Here is a 23,409-nt window from a genome sequence, read left to right as displayed (position 1 = left end):
CATCCTGTTTCACATTGTTTACATGTGGCAGACTCTGCCACCTTTTCCTAGCTTCAGACAGTGTTCTGGGGACCTTATTTTCCTCTGAGAACAGCTTGTTTGTTCATTTATGGAGAAAAACAAACACTTGTGTGTATTATTACCGCATTGACTTTGTAAAAAAAGTGTTTTAAAAACTGAGTGTGGATTTCTTCTCCAAAACCACATAGTGCCCCTTTAAGTAGATTTTGCTGGTAACTGCACTTCCAGTTGGACATCTCACACACTGTGTCACTGGTTGTGTTTGACATCGTCCGTATAAGGGAGACAGCCTGGCAGCAGTGGGTCGAATCAGTGGGCGTCTGCTTGTACAATCCTATCATATGAGCTGCTGCAGGTCATATGATCGTCATCATTTCTACATGACTGAATGAATTTTTAAGCTCGGTTTAAGCAGGAATCCACTCGGTCGCCCTGTAAGACGCAGCAGCAGACTGTTATCTCCCGCTCCTCTCTGGTGAGTTATCTTTCTTTAAAAATATGTCGCTGCTGCTCTCTTTCCATGTCTCCAGTCTTGTATCTGCAACACGTCTCACGAGGGTGCTTGTTCTTTTTGTCCGTCGACCCTCTTCTGTGTCATTAACCTCAGTTTGGAGTCGCCTCACTGTATGTTTTTTTTTTAATTTTCCTTGTTGAATTGATGCCAAACACAATGGCGGTCACATGAGAGCGGTGGGCGGAATCTTAAACGGACAGCTTAACGATGTACACGCAGTAGAGGTGTCTCGCTGCCGCTGTCGCCGTTTTAAACAGAGCGGAGATCCGCGTCCATTCGCGGCATTACGGTAGACGGCTCAGCCAACGCGGAAGAGCTTAGCGCGGGGTCAGTTGATTTAATCGTGCGGTATCAGATAAATCATGACTTTTCGTAATATTTCCAGAGAGGCTCTGGCTGGATCCATAACACTGGGAGTTGTGTTTGTCGCCGGTTATTTCTTCGGTAAGAGCGAAGGTGTAAACCCGTTTTAAAGCGCTGTGACGTCTCCGCTTCAGCAGATTGACCTGTAAACAGTAAGCTGTGCGTGCGATGTGTGTGTGTGTGACTGAGACAGAATAGTCACATGGACTCTCTTTTTTAATTGTTATGTTTTGTCTAGACTTTATGGTCATATAGGATCTATACAGGGGAGACAAGCTCTGTAAAAGTATATGGAATCTTCACAAGTGGGATAAAGGTCATACAGAGTCACCAATTTGCATAAGCGTAAAGTTTTCAGTATGGACAGGTAGGGCACAGGAAACAGATAACGTCACTTAAAAACACATTTAAATTTTTTTATTATTATTATTGTTATTTTGTGAGTATTTTTGGGCCCCAAAAGTAATGCGACACATTTCATTTGACTTTTATGGCACATCTATGCACATGCATATTTGCACTCATGTCCCAGTATCTATAATTTATTTTTAGTAGTGTTCGCCTTTTATTGTGTCTTGCTTTGCACTGTGGAGCTGCACATGAAAGGAAAATGAATCACTAGCTATTTTGATAATCGTTCAATCACTTCTTAAATGTAAGGATTTGATGTTTTTTTGTTCATGTGTGAAATTAAATGAAGAGTCTGGGTTTTGGGCTATAGGTTGGACAAAAAGAAGTTCTGTGAAGATGTTAAATTGGTCTGGGAAATTGTGTTGAGCATTTTTCACAATTTGTGACATCTTTGTAGCTGTTTGACTTGTTTGACTGTTTGTTTGTTTTTTCCTTTTCACAGCAATGATTACATTATACACTGTTTAACCATTAAATCATGTGCATTACTTGGGTATTGCATGTATAGAAAACATATTTGCATGTAGTAATTTGATTAAAAGGTTAACTGAAAAGGTTTGCTTTTCTCCTCTTATCAATAGGATATGATTCATTTTCCACCTCAAGGTTACTCAGCTGGACAGATTAACAACCAGCGCTGAGCCGCCCAGTACAAAGTCCCCTAATACTGATTTGTTCGTTTACTTTCCCTTCTTGTCTCTGTTCAACCTCATTATAAAACAAAGCAAACACTCTGAAAGAAAAGGGACTTGTCCAAGTACTGGTACAATAAAAAAAAAAAAACATTTGGTCCAGAAACTAAAGGAAACAGACATCATGAGAATGTTTTAGTCCAGACTGATTTCATTGTATTGCCCCCAAGATGTCAAGCTGTATTGACTTACAATATCCAGCATTCATTTCTTTAACTGGATCTGTTGCTGCTGGTGCAATAATTGCATTTCTCCGCTGAGATCATTGAAGTTTTATCTAAATCAAATAACTACTGTACATAAAGTAGACCAGACTTCTGTTTCCTGACGGATGTATTGCCTGGATGGTAGTTCCTGTGGCATCATCGTGCTCTTAAGATCCTTGTAATTGTTTCATGCTTCATGTTCGCCCTCAGGGAAAAAGAAATCTCCTACAATGAGCATCTCCAAAAGTCACTGCGAGGGAAAGGACGACCCGCTGATGCAGTACGTCCTCAGTCACTCCATGAGGGAGCATCCGGTCCTGAAAAAACTCAGACTGGTGAGGGTTGTCCTGGTATCTGGCACAATTAAGCACTCTCTGTCATGAGATGTAATTTCACAATGTCATTTCCACCCTTTGCTTTCAGAGGACGATGGAAGACTCCTGGAAAATCATGATGGTGGCCTGTGAACAGGCGCAGCTAATGGCCAACCTGGCAAAGCTTATAAAAGCCAAGAAAGCGATAGAAGTTGGTAAGAGATTTGACAACAGAGTCACAACACTATATAGACACATGTAGGAGTACGAACCTGTAAGACTAATTCCTTTACATTTACATTTAACACGAGATGAAACTGGAGTTTGCATGTAGTAGCAAATTTCCTGTTTCTGTAAATTGAATCAATGTATTTTTGGAAAATAGTTTATTGTTATTGTTTATTTTATTGTTAAACTGTTAAATATCCTATCTCTACTATGTACAGATCCTCTTCAGATAACCACATTTGCAGGATCATTGCAAAAAGTTAAAAAAGTATTCTATCGATGTCAGATTTCCTTTATCTGTAATATCGGTATTGACCCTAACTATCCAGTATCGGTCAGGCTCTGATTGGAACTGTCAGCGAGAACATTTATAAACCAGTTTGTAAAATGTTCAGTGGTGGAAATGTGTGTGAATTTGAAGTTAAGTGTAGTAAGTCTTGTTTTTTTTTTTTTAAATAGAGGCATTGTGGCAGTGGTGTGATTATCAGTGGCAAAGTCACCAAGTCTTGGATTGTATATAAACATTGTATACCAGACTAATACAGCCTATAACATGATTAAAAGATGACTTCAGAAAGCTGACAGTGACCCAAGTGAATGTTAGCACACGGCCTGTATGAAAACCTAACTTTGAGCATCCATATTTTCCCTCTCTGTTGTCATCCATCATACTGATTTTAGTGCCCCTCTCGTTGCAGGAGTGTACACAGGCTACAACACTCTGAACATGGCCCTGGCTCTGCCCGACGACGGAGTTATAGTGGCTTGTGACATCAGCGAAACATACACCGACATTGGCAAACCTTTCTGGAAAGAGGTACCACCTGCACCTACGTCTTTCATTGTTTGACACTGTGTTATCACGGGGTTGATTAAACGATGTGTAATGCTGCTGTATTGTTCCCTGTGTGCTGATCAGTGCAGAGGATTTTCACACACAACAGGTAACGGCAACGTGCGGCACGAGCGTGTGCACCTGCATGCGGAGCAGACTTCAGCGTCTGTTGGCAACGTCTGTTGTCCAACGATGGCAATGATTTATTTGTCATTTCAATAATTTCATCAGGCAGAAATGACAAACTTCTGCTTGTTCTGGCGACTCAGTTGTTAGGATCTGCTTGTTTGCTATTTTAAATTGACACCGGTTTCTGATTGGTCAAAGTCATCAAATGCAGACTTGCTTCTCAATGTTTCAGACACACAAGTATTTAAAAAAGTACTGCTCATACTGGACTAAAAAACTATTACATGCATGTTCATATATATTTCTGTATTCATGAGAACTGGAATATTTTGAAATTGGTCAAATACACACCTTGTGTTAGCTGAATCCAGGCTGATCTCACTGTATCCAAATGATCCATTATATCCATTATCCAGAAAATAGCCTTAACCAGGTTATTGTTAAAAAAAAAACCTTGTTGACATAACCAACTCAAATACACAATGTTGTCATGCATGCAAATAAACTCACAAAAGACATCCTGATTTGCTGCATTACATCCTTTCTCATCTGTTATCAGACAGTTGATCTGCTGCAGAAAATGTAATTGTTTCCTTCTTGTTCCCAGGCTGGCGTTGAGCATAAAATCGATCTGCGCATACAGCCAGCACTGAAGACTCTGGGTACAGTAATATATCTGTTTTCTAAACTTATTGAGGCAAAAGTTACCAAGGTCCTTCCAGAAGGCTTGTCTGTGGCTTAACTTTCCTGCAACGATACATCTCAGTGGGAATGATTGAATTTCACATCCACACCATCTTTCCTTCGTTGAGGTTTAGGGTAATAAATGTGCACCACGCTCTACTAACCTGATCCTTAGCACTGTTGTTGTGTCCTCACAAGCTACAGTCAAACCTGCAGCGGTGCTTTACTGCAGACCCAGTTTACATGTCCTGTAAAAATCACATACTTCACCTTGAGTTCACTATATCTCAGCACCTGGTCAAATCCGCAGCAAAGACGGTTAGGTTGACGTCAAAGGTTGCAGAGTTTAGGACAAATTTATGACGCTGCTTCTCCTTTTTTTTTTTTTTTGTTTACATATAGCCTATCCTAAACATTGATATTTACTTTTACTTAACCAGTCACACTTTTGTCACAGATTTTTAAAACTACTCTGAAGCTTGGAACTGTTCATTTATTGTTTTTTAAATCATGAAATTAAGTTTCCCTTGAAGAAAATTCTGACACTATCGGATTATCAACATTTGCAAAAAGGAGAAATGTCTTCATTTAATTGTTTTAATGGGTAAAAATTATGTTGTTAGTTTTTAAACTGTATTAATTAGTTATCCTGCTGATCAGAGGATTAGTACCTTAGAAGCTGTTAGGCCTAACACACGGTACTTTGTTGCATTTATCTTATAATAAATACCCAACATGCCCTGAAGCATTGTGCAACAGTATTCGGTGATGAGTTGAATATAACCTGAAATCTAATTTACCTCTCTGTTGTCTTCTTTCCTGCAGATGAGCTCATGGCAGCAGGCCAGGCTGAAACATTTGACTTCGCCTTCATTGACGCGGACAAAGTTAACATAGACAACTACTACGAAAAGTGTCTGTTACTTGTGAGGAAAGGGGGTCTCATTGCGATCGACAACGTAAGGGCTCCCAACAGAAACACATATTCAAGTTTGACTTCTATTGGTAGAATATCCAAGCAGCTAAATCCCTGAAATCTCTTTTTTTTCTTCAGGTGCTCTGGGGTGGAAAGGTTTTGAATCCTTCCCCCGACGATCAGGACACCGTGGCCATCGACAAGCTAAATAAGAGGTTGCTCCGAGACACTCGGATCAACCTGAGCATGCTCACAGTGGGAGATGGGGTCACCCTGGCATTCAAACTATAGGACAAGTGTTTAACAGTTGTAGTAAAAGGGAATACTGCAATGTCTTCTTAAAGATAGCTAACCTATTATGGAAACATTCAAACATTCATCACGAAGTTAATTTTACAGTAGAATAAAAGATGCTGAATTTGATTTAACAAGGAGCACCTGCCATTTGTTTTTGTCGCGCATCATTAATTCATTCAGTTACAGGAGAAGATGATGGTTGATTTCAGGACTTTATTGCAAAGGTTAGACACACTCCAACACACAAACTGCTTCTTGATTAGTGTCACAGTCCTCAGATACGGGAAGAAAAGTGGATGATTCACTCACATATTCTTTCATTCAAGTCACATGGAGGAAAGGAAAAATCCATTAAGCATTGTCTTGTAACTTAGAAGCAGGTATTTAAGGTAGCGGAGGTCTCAAACTCATCACACAGCACAATTAAGCCTCTCTAAGAAAGATAAGTGCAGGCCAGCCGATATGTCGGCTTCGATCTTGATAAACGTATTTTGTTGGAAGCATCTTCCAACAAAAGCAGAACGTCACTACCAAAATACAAATAGAATGTGCAAATAAAACAAAGGAGAAAGTTTAAATAAAAGTATATTCTACTGTGCAAAATAACAGCTCAGATTTACATTCTACGTTATCACACTGCAGCAAATAACAAGGTTTTGTTTTCTGACACAATTCCTGAACACGGTGCACCCAAACAAGGGGGTTTTTTTTCTATCACGATGGAGGATAAATTGGCAGAAGGAGTAACTGATCGATAAATATATGTGATTGAAACATGACTCATTATTGTGACCACAATGAAAGGAGGCTGGTGGAAAGGTTTCCATCATAACAGTGCTCGGGAACTGGGGCTTCTTCTTTTTGTTTTGGCTTCATCTCTTTAAAACATCTGTTGCTGTCTGGCCACACAGGAACGCTCAGATTCAGCTCATATTCCTATTCTTCCAATTAATCAGAGCAGAGCAGAACCTCATGCCTCCAACTCCAGGCCCAGACCAAGTTTGTGACCACCAGCATTGATGTTCTTCCCATCCACCAGTGCAGAGAGGGTTAGCTTCATACCTGGAATACAAAAAAATATACTTGTTTACAGTTAATGAATGAGAGGTCCATTGTGTTTGAAGGTGCTTTCAACTGTTTCTTAGATGGCTCTTACCAGGCCGCAGGGTCTGGGTGTATCCAATTCCTACCAAGCTGGCGTTATTCACCTTAGCCTGGGAAAAAAAAGCATGAAATCATTAAACTCGTATTCAAAGAGTACATACAGTGCTGCCTGCAATGCTACACAAACTACAACCTTACAGTGGAAACCATTTATACAGATCAAGATGCTTGGGACAGAACAATTTATCTGCAAATGCTTTGAAAATAATTTGCTCATAGTGATCACTTAGTCCACTTACAGTGATCCAACAGTGACCAACATGCACGCATAACACAGCACAGGGAAATTCAGTAAGAGCAAAACTGTCCATTTCATTACTTGGTATGGTGTGTGTATGGATGGTAATCTGAGTCAGAAATAAAGACAAAATAAAAACATTTGGATGTAATAATCATCCATGTTTAGTGGTCAGTTTGACCCGGACAGACATGATCACTGCAAGAGGTTTCCACTGCATTTTAATTGTCTTCTTGATGAGAAGAAGTGAAAATGTCCAATCAAAATGTTAAAAATCCTCAAATACCACTCACTTGTTCCTCTGCCCATGACTTAATTCCCAACGAATGTTCACTGAACTGTTACAACACACTTTTGAGATACTTGCTGTCGTCAGCAAGGAAGTTATGTTTCCCCCTTGTGTTCATACACGAGGGGAAACATAACTTCCTTGGGGGATGTTCAGAATAAAAGACACTTACTGATATGGCGGCACTGGAGTCTAGCTGGTATTTGGCAGCAATTCCAAAGCGAGTTCCGTTGCTGCCCGCTGTCCAGGCCAGATTCACAGCAGTCTCCAGTTGGTCGTTTACTTTCTGGTAAATCGATCCACCAAACTCTGCACCATCATTTCTGAAAGACGAAAAAAGCAAAAGATGAGCAATATAAATACCACATTATCAGTAGGTCAGTCAGTTCTTTGGAAAGTCATTTGTGTTGTTCAACAGCACTGGTTCCCAACCTGGGGGTCCTGACCCCCACCACTAGGGGTCACCAAAGCTTTGCATGGGGTCTTTTGGCCTGCTTGATATTAAAGTGTGTTTTTTCTTAGTAGGCCTGCTTCTCAGCATGTAATTCATTTGTGTGGATAGATTACTAAAGAACTACATTAAAGTCGAGATTAATACTTCAGATATAAAATTAAAAGGCACTGAACAGGATAAGGGCACAGTGAAGATCCTAAACACAAGCCACAATCACAAAGTCTCTGCTAAACGGCCCAGTCATGCATTAGCAGCTAAAACGATAATAGAGCCAATAGAAAAATGTACTACTTGCCACCACTCTAGAGCTAAGTGGCTCATCCTAGGTGACTCAACACTTATTGATTCTGAAGACGTACACATTGGTGTGAAGCTGGAAGTCCCCGGTCTTGTAACCGACTGCAAAGTTGCTCTGGGTCATCTTGGACTTAGCTGTGTCAAAGGTCATCTGGTAACCAGCCAGCCAGCCCTCGTACCCAGCCACAGCTGCTCCATGGATAGTAGGGCCGGCGAAATCTAAATCTACATCAACACCGGCATTAAGGTACTCCCTTTTATAAGCAGTCTTGACCTTGCCGCTTTTCTTGCTGTGAAAGTAAAAAAAGAAAATACAGTGAAGACAGAAGGTTGTTCTCTATGCAACGATAGCAAGTCATGACTTTAACATCCAAAATGAAGCTTACCCAGTGTTTGGTGAAAATGTGGTGTCAAACGTAAGTTTCAGCCCTTTGGTGATCTGAGTAAAATAAATGCATCAGTTAGTTTATGATTGCTATTTCAGTGGGATGATCAGCTACATAGCAGAGTTTCAGTTTACCTGATCCTCAACACAAACTTCTGTTCCAAGTGTGTTTTCTGTGGTCCACTTCTCTGTGAACGTCAGCCCGTACTCGGACCACTTGTACTTGGTTTCCAGGGCTCCGGTGACCTTGCTGGTGTCCACGTTGGACGAGCCGGATGTTTTAAACTCCTAAAGTGAATAAAGGGGAAAGCAATCGTACAGGTAAAATACAATGGGTTGGAGAAATCCATGTACTTAAATTCACTAGGCCTAAATGAGATGGAGTAAATACAGTTAGAGGTGTCTGAATGTTGATATTATGGTTATTCATAATAACAGCTAAACTCACCACTCCACTTGAAGACTTTGTCTTCACATCAAGCTTAACCAGTCCAAAACCTGCAAGGACAATAACAGTGAGGGACTACTTTTTGGGTTTGGTAGCACATTTCAAACAGCCGGCCTGTCCGCTGAGAGGCAATAAATACACACTTATAAAACAGCCTTTTATCTTGCTTCCAGTTACCATATCCCTTATTGAAGATGTCCTTTGCTGATTTCCCGAGGTCTGCGTATGCTGGAGGAACTGCCATTTTGCCTGTCAGAAAAAGGGACATTTTTATACTTCCAGAGGGGCACAAATGCACTTGTTGACTAAACAAATGCACATTAGGGCTGCAAGATATAGTGAAGAAAAGACATCATACTGCAATTTTTTGAGAGATAATGCGATGGCAATATGATCACCATTAGTGGGAATGATCTGTTTTGAATCACAGCTTTCATTTTCATATCTGTCTGCACAGAAACCAAAAGCAAATTGAAACACAACAAACACCCATGTCACAATGTTCACCCGGCAGCAGTCTATAAATTAATAATGAATTAACTATAAGCCAAGATGGTTTTTTTTACTGATCAAACATGTTTTGCCTCATCTGGAGAACAATGTTTTAGGTCCAGGTATCTTTGCAGCCTTGAAATACCTCTGTCACTTTTTTTTCATACACTTTACCTTTATCAAAAACAAACAAAAAAAAAAAACTGCAGCTTCTGCTATTTGGTTTTTGCACTTGTCCACACTGGATTACAAGAATATTTTGAATATTGTACAGTCCTACTTTGCATGTGTACAGAAAAAGTGAGAATATGTGTGTTCAAACTGGTGAAGCCTTTGAAAGGGCAGCACTTTTACAGCTTAACTACAACCAGGCTTACATCATACAAAATAATGATGAGACAGTATGTCCTCACTACAATTGTCTCATTGCAGTGTGGGAAAGGATTCACTTGCTCTACTGATTAGTTATAAGTGCAGTCCCTGGTCTTAAAGCACTTGGATTGTCGGACACCTGCAGCTCTTGAGTCATACGGTCTCCATTAGTCTCAGATTCTGTTGTCACGTCTCGTCAATGTCAAGGTTATACTGGAGGCTTGTCCGCTTACAGTAGAGACAGAAAAATGCCATTAACTGCGTCTTTTCCTTTAAAAAAAATAAAATAAAATATTTCGGCATGAATATATGTTTTAAAGCGACTGTTTATAAATTTACAATCTGGATAGAAAGAGGAATAAAATGCAAAACTTTCGAATTTCGATTAATTAGATGCATACACACTATATCATAGTATTTTAAATTTGTTTACTTTTCAATCAGGTGTGAATGATGCCAGTGATTAAATTTTACACTGTCACCGGTATTATGAAGGAGTTTGAACACATGAGGGTGGTAGGGGGCGGTTTCTAGCTAGCAAACGGGACGTTTGATAACCATCTTGCCGATATTAATACAAAATACAACAAAGATGACATGTGTAATTTTATGGCAAACTACTCACCGAGTATCGCTGTTTTAGGCGTTGTTAATGTCAACTTGCGAGGGAGGAAAAGCGGCAGGTAAGGCAGCAAGAACCGGTGTAGGACGATATGGAGGAGACACCGCAACAAACACCCTCCTGACCTCGGCGCCGAAGGACCCCAAATAGAGCTGTTTATTTTGTGCCGGTGCCAAATCGTAACAAGATCGTAATTTTGTAATTCTCCGTCCATTAATTTTTAGAACTCGTCCTGCGGTTTGGCAACAACAAATGCAATTTACGTCATCTGCGAAAGTCAATGTTCTTCATGCCAAATGTGCGGTAATAGCATACAGGCAGATGAAAGACGTCTAAATCACCATGGTAAGCTAATGTTAGCTTAACGTTTTACTTAGCTTCTACTTTTCACAATGCATAAACAAACTATGACAATGCCAGGGAAATATTTAAATATAGAGCATTAAAGTTAGATATATTACTCATGTATACAAATTAAAAAACCTATATTACTGTTATCTATTTATTATTCAACGTTTCAAAGTAAATAATACTAAGTATTTTTCATATTTATTTCATATAAATCAGTCAGTTATACAGTCAAACTTGACCAAATTAAGCCTGGTGTCAGCCTAGTCTTTCTTTTGTTACTTAAATGATTAAACTATTACAAAGAAAACCAGAAAATCTCAGTCTGTTAAGTAAATAATATATATAACACTGATAGTAATAAATATAAATTGAATTTACAAACGATTAGAAACACTAATTATCACTAGTAGGACATACCTATAATATATCCATTGATTAAAATACACCATAACCTTCAACAATTTTCACCACATTTATTATTTGATTGTACAGTGAGCAGGGAAAAAAAAAAAACATATCCAGTCTTTGATTTCAGCTCTTTAATGATGGAGATGATTCAACGAGACATGAAACAAGTAATGTGGCTTTGCAGGGACATATGAACACGACAGCATCGTTCCTTAATGAAAGGATGCGTAGTCGACTGTCAATTCCATTTAGACTTGTCATATTTCTAACGTGCCGTAATGACCGAATGAATTACAACTGGCAAGTTTCACTCAGTGGAATGCAGAGGCCAATCTGAAATCAACGTTACACATTAAAAAGCACATTGTGTTTCAAACAAATACATAGTTAAGAGCAACTGTAAACATATTTTTTTTTCATGTGCATGTTGCTGTAACACTGTATATGAAATATAAAAATACCTATTGACATTTACAAAAGCAAATAAATTAATATAAACACATACATACAAATTCAAGGGTCCTTTTTAAGAACTATTACTACAAGTTAATGTTGAAGCATTATTGAAAGGGAGAGCTTAAATCCTACGCAAGTCTGGTCACTTACACCATCATGATTAAAAAAAAAGAAAAAGAAAAAAAAAAGCACTCTACAACTATCCCAACAGTAAACATGAAAGAATTTGGAACATTTCTACATAGAGAAACCTATCTTAACACTCAAGGTAATTGGCAAATGGAATTATATTTAAGACAACTGGAAAAAAAATATCTTTGATTCCATGTTTTTTGGCTAATAATGACATTTGCTTGAATGCATCTTTTCTAGGTCTGGTGGGGAAAAGGCATCAACCAAGATGATGAGACATAAATTACTCTGTCCACATTAAGTAACACTGTCAAAAAGTAAGTGTTGTCTCAAGGAATGAAAAAGAAGATCTGTTTCTCAACATGTTCAACAATAAGATATGAAATGTAGATCTTTGCCTATTGCTTTAACCGTGGTTGTTAGTGTCAAGTTTTGATAAATTACAAAGCGGGAGGTAAGACAACAAGTTTCAGTCAAGAATTTGCATTCTCAAACATTGAAATGATCAGGATCTGAAATTATACAGAATCTGCTATGAAGGATTTGGGCAGATTGCTTCTGCCCAACAGTGTTTCTGATGTGACTTCTAACCAAATCCTGTAACAGAAGACTGTTTTTAAGTTGTGAGGTACTGAAAAATGCTACATAAAATGACATTATTTAAGAGGAAAAATGAGCAACTAATAAAAGAGACATCTCCACTGTGTTCACTTTTTCAAATGATGAATGCAGGGTTCTGGGGATATTGTTTAAACCACCTACCGTAACAGGAGGTATGGCTCTGTGTATCCCATCAAATACTAAGAGGATGACATCAGTTGTCTTTGTTGATGAAGATACCACACACCACCTCAGTTGGCAACTTGACAAAGCAGACAGAGAAACAACACAAGCTAAGAAGTGTCTGACAGCAACGCTGACGCTGCTCATTATCCAATCAGCCTCCTCATCATAGTGGGTCTCGAGAAGGGCCAGCAGTACTCGTTGGGGACTGGCCCGTTGACGTTGCACTCAAAGAAGGAGAACATGGGAAACCAGATGCGAGCTCGCCGGCTCTGCTGGTAGGCCCGGGTGTTGGCCAGAGTGTGGTAGTACAGGAAGAGTCTGGTGGTGATGTAGAACGCTATGAACACGTCAATGGAGTAGTGTTCATGTGCTGCCAGGATGAAGAAGATGCCAAAGAGGTTCAGGACCCAGGACAGTGTGTGAATGAAGTTCCAACTTCGAGGCGTGTCTGTTTGTGAAATGAAAAGAAATAACAGTTGAGGACACATTCCTCTGTTTCCTTGTTGGCATCTGACAGTGAGGGAGGCTCATTCTCATTTCATTTGTAATACCAGTGAAGGACACTGGATGGCAACAAAGGGCAATGTTGAAACACAGATGCACTGTTTGTTCCTCTATCAGTTTCTTCCTCATGATTTATGACTTTGACCCTATGTTGTCACAGTTTTTAATAAGCGCTCATAATTGCTCATGCTTTTCATGAATGAATGTGGACAAATCTGGCAACCACTGTGTCATTTAAAGGGGAGCTTTATTAAAGTCATGAAGCAAATTATACTGGCAAAAGACAACTCTTATGCCTCAACGTCCCATAATGAAGTCAATGTTGATTCTACAGTGTAATGGATTGAGAATAATAAAACCATTGTTGTTTACATTTGTTCCGTATCAACCTCACTATCAGCATACAATTATGACGCCACCCGGCATGTAGTCACCCAGGAAAGGGATGCTTAACTGCTGATCCATTTCTTAACTTATTTTTTAGGAAACGGGCAGCAACTGCAAATTGTGTTTGAAGTTTACAAAATACTTCCAAACTTAAATTCTTACTATTGACTTTGTGCTTGATTGCTGATTGAAATATATCTACTAAACTCAGACAGACATGTTTACAGACATACTGTGGTGTAAACATACTGGAAATGTTTTAGTTTCATTTACGTTTTGTTTAGTCAGGTTTACTGACCTCACTCTTTGACAGAACATCTGATGTTTGCACGTTATAGCAACAGCCAATTTCTGGGTTTAAACATTGTTGGAAATATTTTTTGTGGTTCTAAACCCAACTGAAAGTAAAACAAAATTACACAAATTTGACTTTGACACTACTCACACTCTGTGACAAAGAAGTTGAGCATGGTGAGGACCACAGTGTGGCCGCTGAACATGTAGTCACCACATGTATGCACTCCTGTCAGGGTCATCCCAAAACCGCTCCAGATGGCCACAGCTCGCTGCAGTTTGGCCCACATGTCACCATACATCTAGACAGACAGAAAAAAAGTAAACAGTCAGCACTGTGATCTTTCAAAAAGAGCCCAATATGCTGCATTTAAGGATTTACATTTTTTTTTTTTAAAAAAGCATTCTCTGTTACCTTTCCTGAACATTGCAGGTGCTGTCCGGGCACAGACAGGGAGGTGACAAACATGGTGATGCAGCGCAGCATGAAGACCGTCCCCATGAGGCTGCACAAACGCCGCAAAAGGATGGACCTACAAGTAGTAAAGAACAATTAACTCACGTCTTCTAGTATCCTAGAGCTCTGCACAAACTGCAGGGATGTCAGAGACTGTCAGGACTCTACCTGTGTTTATGGAGCAGCAGAACCAGCAACCAGATATTACAGAGGATCACACCACATGCTTCCGCCATTGCAAAGGCCCATGGTATTCTAGGCACACTGTAGGAAAGGGAGAGAAAGAGTGAGATTAGTGCTGAAATGCTGATTAGTGGTTCCACATTAATTGACGAGTATGCTGGAAAGCTATGGCAGTCATTTATCAATAAAAATCTCAAAACACTCTCTGGTTCAGTTTGTGTGTGAAATGTGAGGATTTTCAGCTTTTCAATTAAACGCCAACTATTTGGATAATCACTGATTGGTCTCAGTCAAGATTCTCTGATTTCAGCTTCTTAAACATTTGTTCTGGTTTCTTTAATCCCCTATGACAATAAACTGACATTGAGGACACCGTCTTGGCTTTATCTGACATTTAATGGGTAAAACAACTTATTAAGTCATCAAGAAAACAATTGGCAGATTAATCGACAATGAAGATAATCATTGGTTGCAGGCCTATATATTATTATATAGTAAATGTATTTGTACGTTGAACAGTTGGTGGACAAATCAAGCAGTTTTCTGCTGTTTTCACATTTTACAGACTACACTATTAATTTAGAAAAAACAGAGATGATTCAACAAGTGAGTAATTAGTTATATATTTCTAACTGACCATTTAGTCAGCCCTAAAAACATACACTTGTAATATCTTTTGGCATAAAAGGCAACAGTTGGGGCTTAAATATTTTAGACATTTTCTAATTTCTATGTTAAAAGTCTCTAAAGTCATGACTGATTCTAAATAGCAAAATAAAGACATAAACACTAATTTCATTACATGGAACATTCCTGAAACCAACTTTCCCAAACAAACTAAAACATTCAATGAAAAACAGATTGCTGGTCATAAACAACGGGTCACAAGACAAAGTAGGTCACTTAAAAAAACACTCAAAGATCTCTTTGAACCAAGGCTAGTCCATCAGGAATAGGTGAGGACAATAATAGAAACATGCTACAGAGAAGTAGGGCAATTATGGTGTCCACCATCTGGTGTGATATTCTGACAGTTGGTAAAAAAAATATATATTTTTGTTTCCCTCTCTGGAATTTCACAGCTGAATGTTTTGTTTGTTGAAGGCTTCCCACAACGCCCCAGGTCTGAAAAAGAAAGCTTAAGAGTTGTCATACACCCACCTGTCGAGGAAAATATCTGGCAGCGGAGGGTATGTGCGCATGTCAGGCACCCTCTCGTGCACTATGACCATGACGAAGGACGTGAACCCGAACACAAACACCACATAGATGGAGCTAAGCACTGTCTTCCAGTATTCAGGATCTAGGCGCCTCGTCTGCTGCTTGTACTTCCCATTAGTGTACTGATGATACTCTTCGCCCACCGGTGCTGTGTCAGTGCTATCACAGTCCCTGCCTGAGTCTCCATTACACAGCCAGTCCAAACTCCCCCCGGAGCCTGTGGGAGAGTGACCGTCATAGGGAAGACCCAACTCCTCCAACACGTCTATGTTCTGTTTCTGGAGTTTGCGGATGGACACCATCAGACGCTTGATGTCCCCCAGGACCTTGAGCTCCAAGGGCGGTGAGCGGAGGTCGTACTCGCTGAGGGCGAGCAGACTGGTGCCGTCCAGTCGGTGCTTGTTGCACAGCAGGTCCACATAGTCACAGAAGCCCTCTTCCTTCAGCCACTTGGCGACGTGTTTGGGCGTCCAGCGGCGGACACTCAGTTGTGTCATCTCCCCTCCTCACTCTGACGGCTGGAGAAAAGAACATCAAAACTTTTTAAGCGTGACTTAAACAGCTGAGCCCTACTTTTCTATCAAAATCAGTTCCTTACCGACTTCCTCACCAACAAATAAAAGAATGGTAAAGAGAAGTAGGCACTACGTTTTCCACCCAATCAGCAATAATAATTCCACACAAACCATGCAACACTTCCACACAGACAGAAAACAACTTCACTGAGTGATACAATCATGAGTGATGTACAAATTTAAAACAATTCCTGACCTCCACAGGCAAGTTGGGAAGTTCACAACTTGAGCAAATATGTGAGGCAAGTGACTGGACAGAGTTTGCTATGATAAGTTTGCACAATGGAAACCACACCCTAGAAATTTAGGTGAAAGAGCAGACATTCCCCTGGCCAGACAGAGACTTTAAGACTGCAGAGATAGTTATGGACAATGACTCATTGGTTATTATCCCCAGTGTTACGTCTAAAAGGAATACTTATCCTTTAAGCTCATCTTCAAAGTCACTGAAGTCTGTTATACAACACAGCCAAGACATCTATACAGTGTTAGTATTTATACCTGGTCTATCTTACAGGATATGTTAGCACTGTGGCTTTTGTGATCCAACAAACAAATACCAAACACACAACTCATCACAGACGGTCAGAAACTTTGTCCAGTAAAAACCATCCACCTGCACTAACCCACATCACCTTGCTATCAATGAGGTGGGGCCAGGAGCTAATCGTACTCACTTATCTCATTATCTTGTGAGACAGTAAGCCAACCAGGTGATTACTTGTGTATACAACTACAAGTATGACAGATGTAGACACGAAACCAAGCGAAAGCATCCCGTCATCTATCACAACAACCCTTCTCCAGCAGGCTAATTCAGCTCCAGCTAACGTTAGCTTGCTAGCAAGCTACTTGCTAGCTTAATCAATGCGTGCGCCTTACGCTCACTCACCCGGACTGAGGTGTAAGAGAGGACGATACGGCAGCTTGTTTATTCAGCTAGCCAGCTAAATGGCATGTCACAAGAATCTGGAGAAACCGTATTAGCGTTTGCAGCAATAAAACGTGCTCGTTGGAAATCATTTCGCCCTCCTGGCTTCGCGGTGGGTAGCATCACTGTTGACAACAGAAGGTGGTAATGGACAGAATAGCTGCGCACGTTAAATTGAGCAGACACGGGGAAGGCTTTAGCTGGACAACAGTGGCATCTACCGGTAGAAAGCGGGTACTGCAAGTGTGTTTAATTCTACAGTGTTGTGATTTTTAGGCTAAAAATCAAATCATTCTTCAGTCGAAGGCCACAAACGGAGAAATGGAAGTTGTGCATGAAATGTCCTTCAAAAAGATTTAGAGGTGAGAGGCTGAACAACATTGAGAATATGGGTCACTGATTTAATTTTAGACCAGGGACACCTGTCCTTGTCAGTACCAACATGGCTGTAGTAAAGCCTCAACAGAGTTTGGAACTACCTGTTTGTGTATTCACTTCTCTCAACATTTATTCCCAGAGTGTATGTCCAGTATGTTCTCATAGTCAACTATGAGCAATCTGCAGGACCGTACTGTCCCCACCACTCCCCCTGTGAAAGACCTGGTGAAGGTGTTGTATGGAGGAAAAAGGTTTGAAAACCATGCAGATGAAGTTTGGCCTAACCTTTTCATTGGCGACATGTAAGTCTGTCACATTTCTTTTGGCAGCTCGTGAAATAAAAATCACACCGTGACTCTTTCTTGTTTCAATTCATGTTTCCTCGCTGCACAGGGCGGTGGCCAATGATCGCTACAGCCTGTGGAAGCTGGGAATCACTCATGTTGTGAATGCAGCTCATGGGAGGATGCACTGTCAGGGGAGTCATGACTTCTACGGCTCCACTGTGGATTATTATGGAGTGCCTGCTGATGACTCACCGTCCTTTGACCTGTCTCGCTATTTCTTCCCCTCCGCTGAGTATATTCAGAGTGCACTCGACACGGCCGGTGGTAAATACCCATCGCGTTGCTTCATTGTCACTCAGACTGTGCAGGCCTCTCTGCATGCCACTCATCCTATCCAGAGTAAAATATCAGTATCAGCTCATGCTTTTTAAACTGATTGTAATCCTCTACTTCTTCTTCTTCTTCTTCTTCTTCTTCTTCTTCTTCTTCTTCTTCTTCTTCTTCTTCTTCTCGACAAGCTCGGGTTTTTGTCCACTGTGCAGTTGGAGTGAGCCGGTCTGCCTCCCTCGTCCTGGCCTACCTGATGATCCACCACCACTACACCCTGCTAGAGGCCATCAATAAGGTCAAAGAGCGCAGGTGGATCTTCCCGAACAGAGGATTCCTCAAACAGCTCCGTGCCTTAGATATGAAACTACGCGAGGCATCGTGAGGAATCCCTCTGCGCCTCCGAAATGAACCTCAAACGCCTCCTTTTCCTCCTTATAAATGAAGAATTCAGCGTCTGCCAGTGGAGGGAGATGCTGTTCTTTGACTTGGATCAGTTTGTCTCAAGAGTGAATCGAATGTATTTTCATTGACTCCGGTGTGTTTGATGTGACTCACGCTGCCGGCTCACAAAATATTGACCCCCATATTAATATTAATAGGAGATCAGAGTAATCTGCTCACCCTTAGGCGGAATCCATTTCAGTACTGAATATTAGACAAAGTGACTAATTTAACCTTCGTATTATGTGGAAGAAAATTAACAACCCTGCTGCACAGTTAATTTACAACACACTGGTGCCACTTTAACTAGGAATATGATGCTTAAAATTCAGATTTTTGAGTTTCTTTAGTTAATTAATGCTGTATTTGTTTGTGGTAGGTCACCCTGGTACCTTTTCATTTTAAACCCTATAATTTAGCATTCTTAAACAGCATATTTACAGTCAATAGATGCTTTATAAGGCAGTTTAACTAAGCCGCAAACAGAGTAAAGGACATTTTAAAGTTATTTTTTTATGCAACTGACAACACATGAAGCATCCACGACTAAACCTGTGGATGATCAATGCGTACTAATAGATCTGTGTGTGTGATCTTATGTCATTATATAAGATTACAGCTACATTATCAAGTATTCTTTAACTGTTTGTACACGTGTTTTGAATGCATTAATAAGCACTCCTTGAAACTAAACCTAAAACGTAATATCTTCATCACATGCTGGTTTGTTCTTAGTTTAGTATTCTTTCTTTTTTTTCTTGGTTTGTCTTTTACCTGCCTTTTATGTAGCCTACATTTAGATTTAGATTGCAGCTTTGTAATAAAGCACATCTATTGTTTCTCAGCCTGCTCACCACTGTGTCTGCACCTTTTTGCCAAACCCTACGATTTCTCTAAAACGTCTGTGTTGAGTTGCACTTTGGTAAACTTTGTACTCACGACCTCGGTATTTAGACCGTGGAAAACAAGTATGAGTGTTCAACTACCTCACTGTACATTGGGCACAATCGCTTTTGTCAGCGACAGAAGATTTAACTCCCAAGACTGTTTTAGCTGCTCTTTACTTATTCACTAAATTCACACAAGCTGCAAATATCTTTTCACTGCATTTTTATGTCAAATGTTGACAAAAAAATAGTTTTATCTGACAACAATCTGCCTTGACAATACAACATTACAAAGTTTAGATTTCATCCATCTTGTGAATCAGATGTAGAGACGCAACGCAGTCGCCAGAACAAATGATGGCATCATACATTCCGGCTGATATGACAAAACTTCAGATTTCAACTTCATGTTTTGACAATATTGTGCCTTAGTTCTGGTTAGGTTCAGGCACAAAAAACGCTCCAAAAAAATCTTGTATTGGCTCAAAACACCTGGTTTTGTTGACACAAACGCCCGCTGCAAAATTTCCCGGCGTCTCCTTAAAAGTATTCGGTTTCGTCGCCACAAAGATGAGAAGCGAACGCAGCCGGCTCACCGAGCTTTCACACCACCATCCCCACTGTCCTCCTGATAAGACAGTCAGCTCATACAAATTTTAACCTGAACATAATGTGATAGAAACGTACTATTCTAACATATTCGTGGTTTGCAGAAAACGTACATTGCCACCATTTTATTCCAGTCAGTCCACCTCAGAGGAATCCTGGATCATAAATGGCTCAGAAACATCTTATTCTACACGACTGCTGCACTCAGAGGAAAAGATCATGATGCCTGGTGAATCTGATGAATTGTAAGCTTCTCGAATACAAAGCATGCGTGCAGTATCAACCACACAGAAAGTACACTTTTCAAACTCCACCTGCGTCCAGATCTTATTTCCTAAGTATTACATTATGTCTTATCAGGTAGGATTGTTCCCACCACATACGCTGCTGTGGATCGATGAGCAGAAGCAGCACTTTGAATAATCGATCAATAACTGTCTTCAGGTCAAAACGCCCCGCAGACCTTTATCGACTGGTTTTGTGTACAACATCAGCTCTGACTTGTTACACTTTAAAATGCACATTCATGACCCTGAATGAAGAAAAGTCATTACATTTCATGCCTTGAAGAAAAAAAGAGGTTAATTATGTTTTTTTTTTCTTCCATTTAAAAGGCGAGAGGGGTGAAATTGACCTGCGACATAATAGGAGAGTAAAAAAAAGAGACGTCTGCAGCCGTGTGAGGGCTGTTTGATGTTGCGCGCAGCCAACGGCAAAGCTTTAATTTTAACCCTCTTCAGCCAATTTGCTTCCACAAGATTATTTATGTCGGAGCAGTAAACTAGCTGCATGAAGCTGTTAGTGTTTCCATTCCATAAAATGCTGCATTACTCGAGACTCCCTGTCATCCGGTGTAAGCAATGCACTTAAACATTTTGTCCTTAATTACATACAATTATCACTGCTTTATGGCAGGATTCATCTCTGTTTGAGGCTTATTAAATTAGAGTCCCACAGCGGTGTAAAGAGCAGAGCCCGGGCTGCACTGTTTGTTGTTCTGCCCTCCACACGAGTAAGACTACACGCTAGGTTAAGCACTAAATTGGGTAACCGTCCAGTGACAGCAGATAAACACCTGCTCGTACAGATCACCCCGAGCCCCAGCTGACGGGGGGAGCTGCCTTTACTACAAACAAACATTTGGACCAGTGATTGATCCAAGATCCGTTGATTTTTGGACTTTAAAAATGTCAACCCTGAAAGACAAGAGGAAGGAATATCTGACCGTGAAGGACCTGCAGAGGGTTTTGGACTCGTGCAAACTACAACTCAACGAAGTTGATGAGGTATATCCGAAGATATACATAGGGAATGTGTAAGTACACCTCTTGTTCTTCATATTAAAAACCTTTGCCTTGGAAGGAAAGGTGAACTTGTAGTGTTAACAGTCTGTATCTGTTCAGAATTATGCTGCTGTGTGGTTTGAAACATGTGCTGTGATGCTTAGAGTTCATGTCTTGAACCTCTTTCTGTCTCTTTGTCTCGCTAGGGCAGTAGCCCAAAACAAGGCAGCCTTGCAGAATTTAGGTATAACTCACGTATTAAACGCTGCACACTCCAAGCGAGGCAGCAAAGGGAACCAAAGCTTTTATGGCAACAGCTTTGTGTATTGTGGCATTCCAGCAGACGACTCGACGCACTTTGATCTGGATGTTTACTTCAAGCCTGCAGCTGATTTCATTCATAGAGCGCTGAAGTCACCTGATGGTAAGACTCCTCGAGGTGTAAGAATCATCATATTTCTGCTTTAATGATATAATTCAGAGTAATCTTCTGCAAAAAATATGGTGGTTTTCACATCCCTGCACATCTTTTATTTCACTCCTTAAATCCCCTAATAAACCCAGCTACTCAAACTCTCCCATCATGCCGTCCTTTCAATGTCACCACTAACTTGTAATGGTGTGTAAGTGTATTTGCAGCCAGCAGTAATAATAAGGGTCTTACCTTGCAGAATTTAAGTCTAAAATGTGACCGGAGCTCCTTTCAAAGAAGCTATCAAGCAGAGGACGAGGTGGGATTAAAGAGACAGTCGGGCCGGGCCTGCAAAGGGACCTTAAATGAACAAAGGCGATGAATTGTGGGGACTATTTTTAGCTCGCAGCAGGAAAAAAGAAAGGCCACAGCGTGAGACGAGCAGCCATGTATGATATTAATAAGACTGAGGCCTCTCGCTAATCCTTCCTTCACATGCCCCCTTCCCCTTCATCTCGTCCTGTTCTTCAGGGAAAGTTCTGGTGCACTGCATCATGGGAATGAGCCGCTCATCGACTTTGGTGTTAGCCTACCTCATGATCTACCGTCACCTCCCGCTCAAAAAGGCTTTGCAGACACTGATCCGGAAGAGAGCCATCTACCCCAACAGGAATTTCCTGGCGCTGCTGTTGGATCTGGATCTTCAGCTGACGAGAAAAAAGAAAAAAACTTGTCAGATCCTGTAATCGAGAGAAGTGGTTTCTATGGATGGTGATGACTGAAATATTTCTGCAGCTAACGGATTGTCATGAATTTTGGTTCACCTACTGACTGATTTTATACTTGACGGACTCAGCTCAGCTTTAGGTTATTCTAAATAAGCTGTTAGCATGTTACACCTATTGAGTATAGCTACAAATGTTAACATGCTAATGCTAACATTACATGCTGTGAACGTTAGGGCTAGAAAATTAGCATGCTAATAATAACATGCTAACACACTAAACATTACATGCTGTGAACATTAGGGCTAGAAAATTAGCATGCTTATGATAACATGCTAATATACTAAACGTTACATGCTATAAACATTAAGGCTATTAAATTAGCATGCTAATGATAACGTTCTAGCATCCTAAACATAACATCCTGTAAACGTTAGGGCTAGAAAATTAGCATGGTGAGGATTACATGCTAACGCACTAAACATCACATATAACCATTAGGGGCAGAAATTAAGAATGCTAATTGTAACATGCCAGCATAGTAAATATTACATGCTGAACATAGCAAACAAACATGCTAACGTAGCATGCTGTCACATTATTGTAAATGTTGGGTGCTAACAGTATGCTAGTTATTTACATGCACAGAAGCACAATGGCAGTAGGCATGCTAACACGCTGCGCACTGCAGAGCTGAGCCTAAGTAAATGTCAAACTGGACGAAAGTTGCACCATAGCTGACAACGCAGAGCAGCTGAGCCTGACAGGCTGAGCCAAAGGTGTGCTATTAATACAATAGTCACACTTCCTCTGGCGCCACCCTCAGGCCAAGATTCACCTTTTTAGCTTCAGGAGCTAAGAATGATTTGTCTTAAATCTTTTGGTAACACAATAACCATCATTGATCAATGGTACGTTCATAGTTAATTTAACTTTAGTTAATAGTTATCTGACTGTTAACAAATAATGAAATGCTTTAAAAAAACCATTTATTACGCAAT

General features: G+C 40.4%; 4 protein-coding genes and 1 long non-coding RNA gene across 9 annotated transcripts in view; 3 read left to right on the top strand and 2 right to left on the bottom strand.

Annotated features, from left to right (window-relative positions):
- Positions 1–5,747, top strand: part of LOC115571143 (catechol O-methyltransferase domain-containing protein 1-like) — an 81,295-nt gene extending 75,548 nt beyond the window's left edge. For 2 of the 5 annotated variants that reach the window (XM_030400251.1, XM_030400252.1), the window contains exons 3-8: positions 2,418–2,542; positions 2,631–2,736; positions 3,448–3,566; positions 4,321–4,375; positions 5,223–5,356; positions 5,452–5,741. In XM_030400251.1, coding sequence (XP_030256111.1) covers positions 2,418–2,542; positions 2,631–2,736; positions 3,448–3,566; positions 4,321–4,375; positions 5,223–5,356; positions 5,452–5,604 — 692 coding nt within the window. In that variant the 3' untranslated portion in view covers positions 5,605–5,741. Of the gene's footprint in view, positions 1–231; positions 497–782; positions 1,051–2,417; positions 2,543–2,630; positions 2,737–3,447; positions 3,567–4,320; positions 4,376–5,222; positions 5,357–5,451 lie in introns of those variants that run through there. The other 3 variants (XM_030400253.1, XM_030400250.1, XM_030400254.1) reach the window with 3 other exon arrangements.
- Positions 5,748–5,809: 62 nt separating this feature from the next.
- On the bottom strand, positions 5,810–10,527 carry LOC115571142 (voltage-dependent anion-selective channel protein 2-like). Its single transcript, XM_030400249.1, has 9 exons — positions 10,375–10,527; positions 9,063–9,134; positions 8,886–8,935; positions 8,573–8,725; positions 8,439–8,491; positions 8,115–8,342; positions 7,474–7,624; positions 6,767–6,824; positions 5,810–6,672 (listed from the first exon to the last, which is right to left on the bottom strand). Exons 2-9 carry the CDS (start codon positions 9,127–9,129, stop codon positions 6,581–6,583), a joined length of 852 nt encoding a protein of 283 aa, XP_030256109.1. The 5' UTR covers positions 9,130–9,134; positions 10,375–10,527; the 3' UTR covers positions 5,810–6,580.
- A 719-nt stretch (positions 10,528–11,246) lies between these two features.
- Positions 11,247–17,214, bottom strand: samd8 (sterile alpha motif domain containing 8). The gene is made up of 6 exons (XM_030401065.1): positions 17,018–17,214; positions 15,491–16,068; positions 14,315–14,410; positions 14,105–14,222; positions 13,841–13,991; positions 11,247–12,952 (listed from the first exon to the last, which is right to left on the bottom strand). The coding sequence occupies exons 2-6, from the start codon at positions 16,045–16,047 to the stop codon at positions 12,648–12,650; spliced, it is 1,227 nt and encodes a 408-aa protein (XP_030256925.1). The 5' UTR covers positions 16,048–16,068; positions 17,018–17,214; the 3' UTR covers positions 11,247–12,647.
- On the top strand, positions 11,957–14,531 carry LOC115571597 (uncharacterized). Its single transcript, XR_003981949.1, has 2 exons — positions 11,957–12,035; positions 14,123–14,531. It is a non-coding gene; the product is annotated as an uncharacterized LOC115571597 (long non-coding RNA).
- Positions 17,215–17,492: 278 nt separating the features above from the next.
- On the top strand, positions 17,493–22,444 carry LOC115571529 (uncharacterized). The gene is made up of 6 exons (XM_030400974.1): positions 17,493–17,736; positions 17,828–18,045; positions 18,240–18,429; positions 21,049–21,303; positions 21,478–21,695; positions 22,215–22,444. Exons 1-6 carry the CDS (start codon positions 17,606–17,608, stop codon positions 22,427–22,429), a joined length of 1,227 nt encoding a protein of 408 aa, XP_030256834.1. The 5' UTR covers positions 17,493–17,605; the 3' UTR covers positions 22,430–22,444.
- Positions 22,445–23,409: the final 965 nt, after the last annotated feature.

The sequence above is a fragment of the Sparus aurata genome, chromosome 20, assembly GCF_900880675.1.
Source record: "Sparus aurata chromosome 20, fSpaAur1.1, whole genome shotgun sequence".
Classification (NCBI taxonomy): domain Eukaryota; kingdom Metazoa; phylum Chordata; class Actinopteri; order Spariformes; family Sparidae; genus Sparus; species Sparus aurata.
The sequence above is the reverse complement of the archived record's forward strand: the minus strand, read 5'-3'. Positions and strand labels throughout refer to the sequence as shown.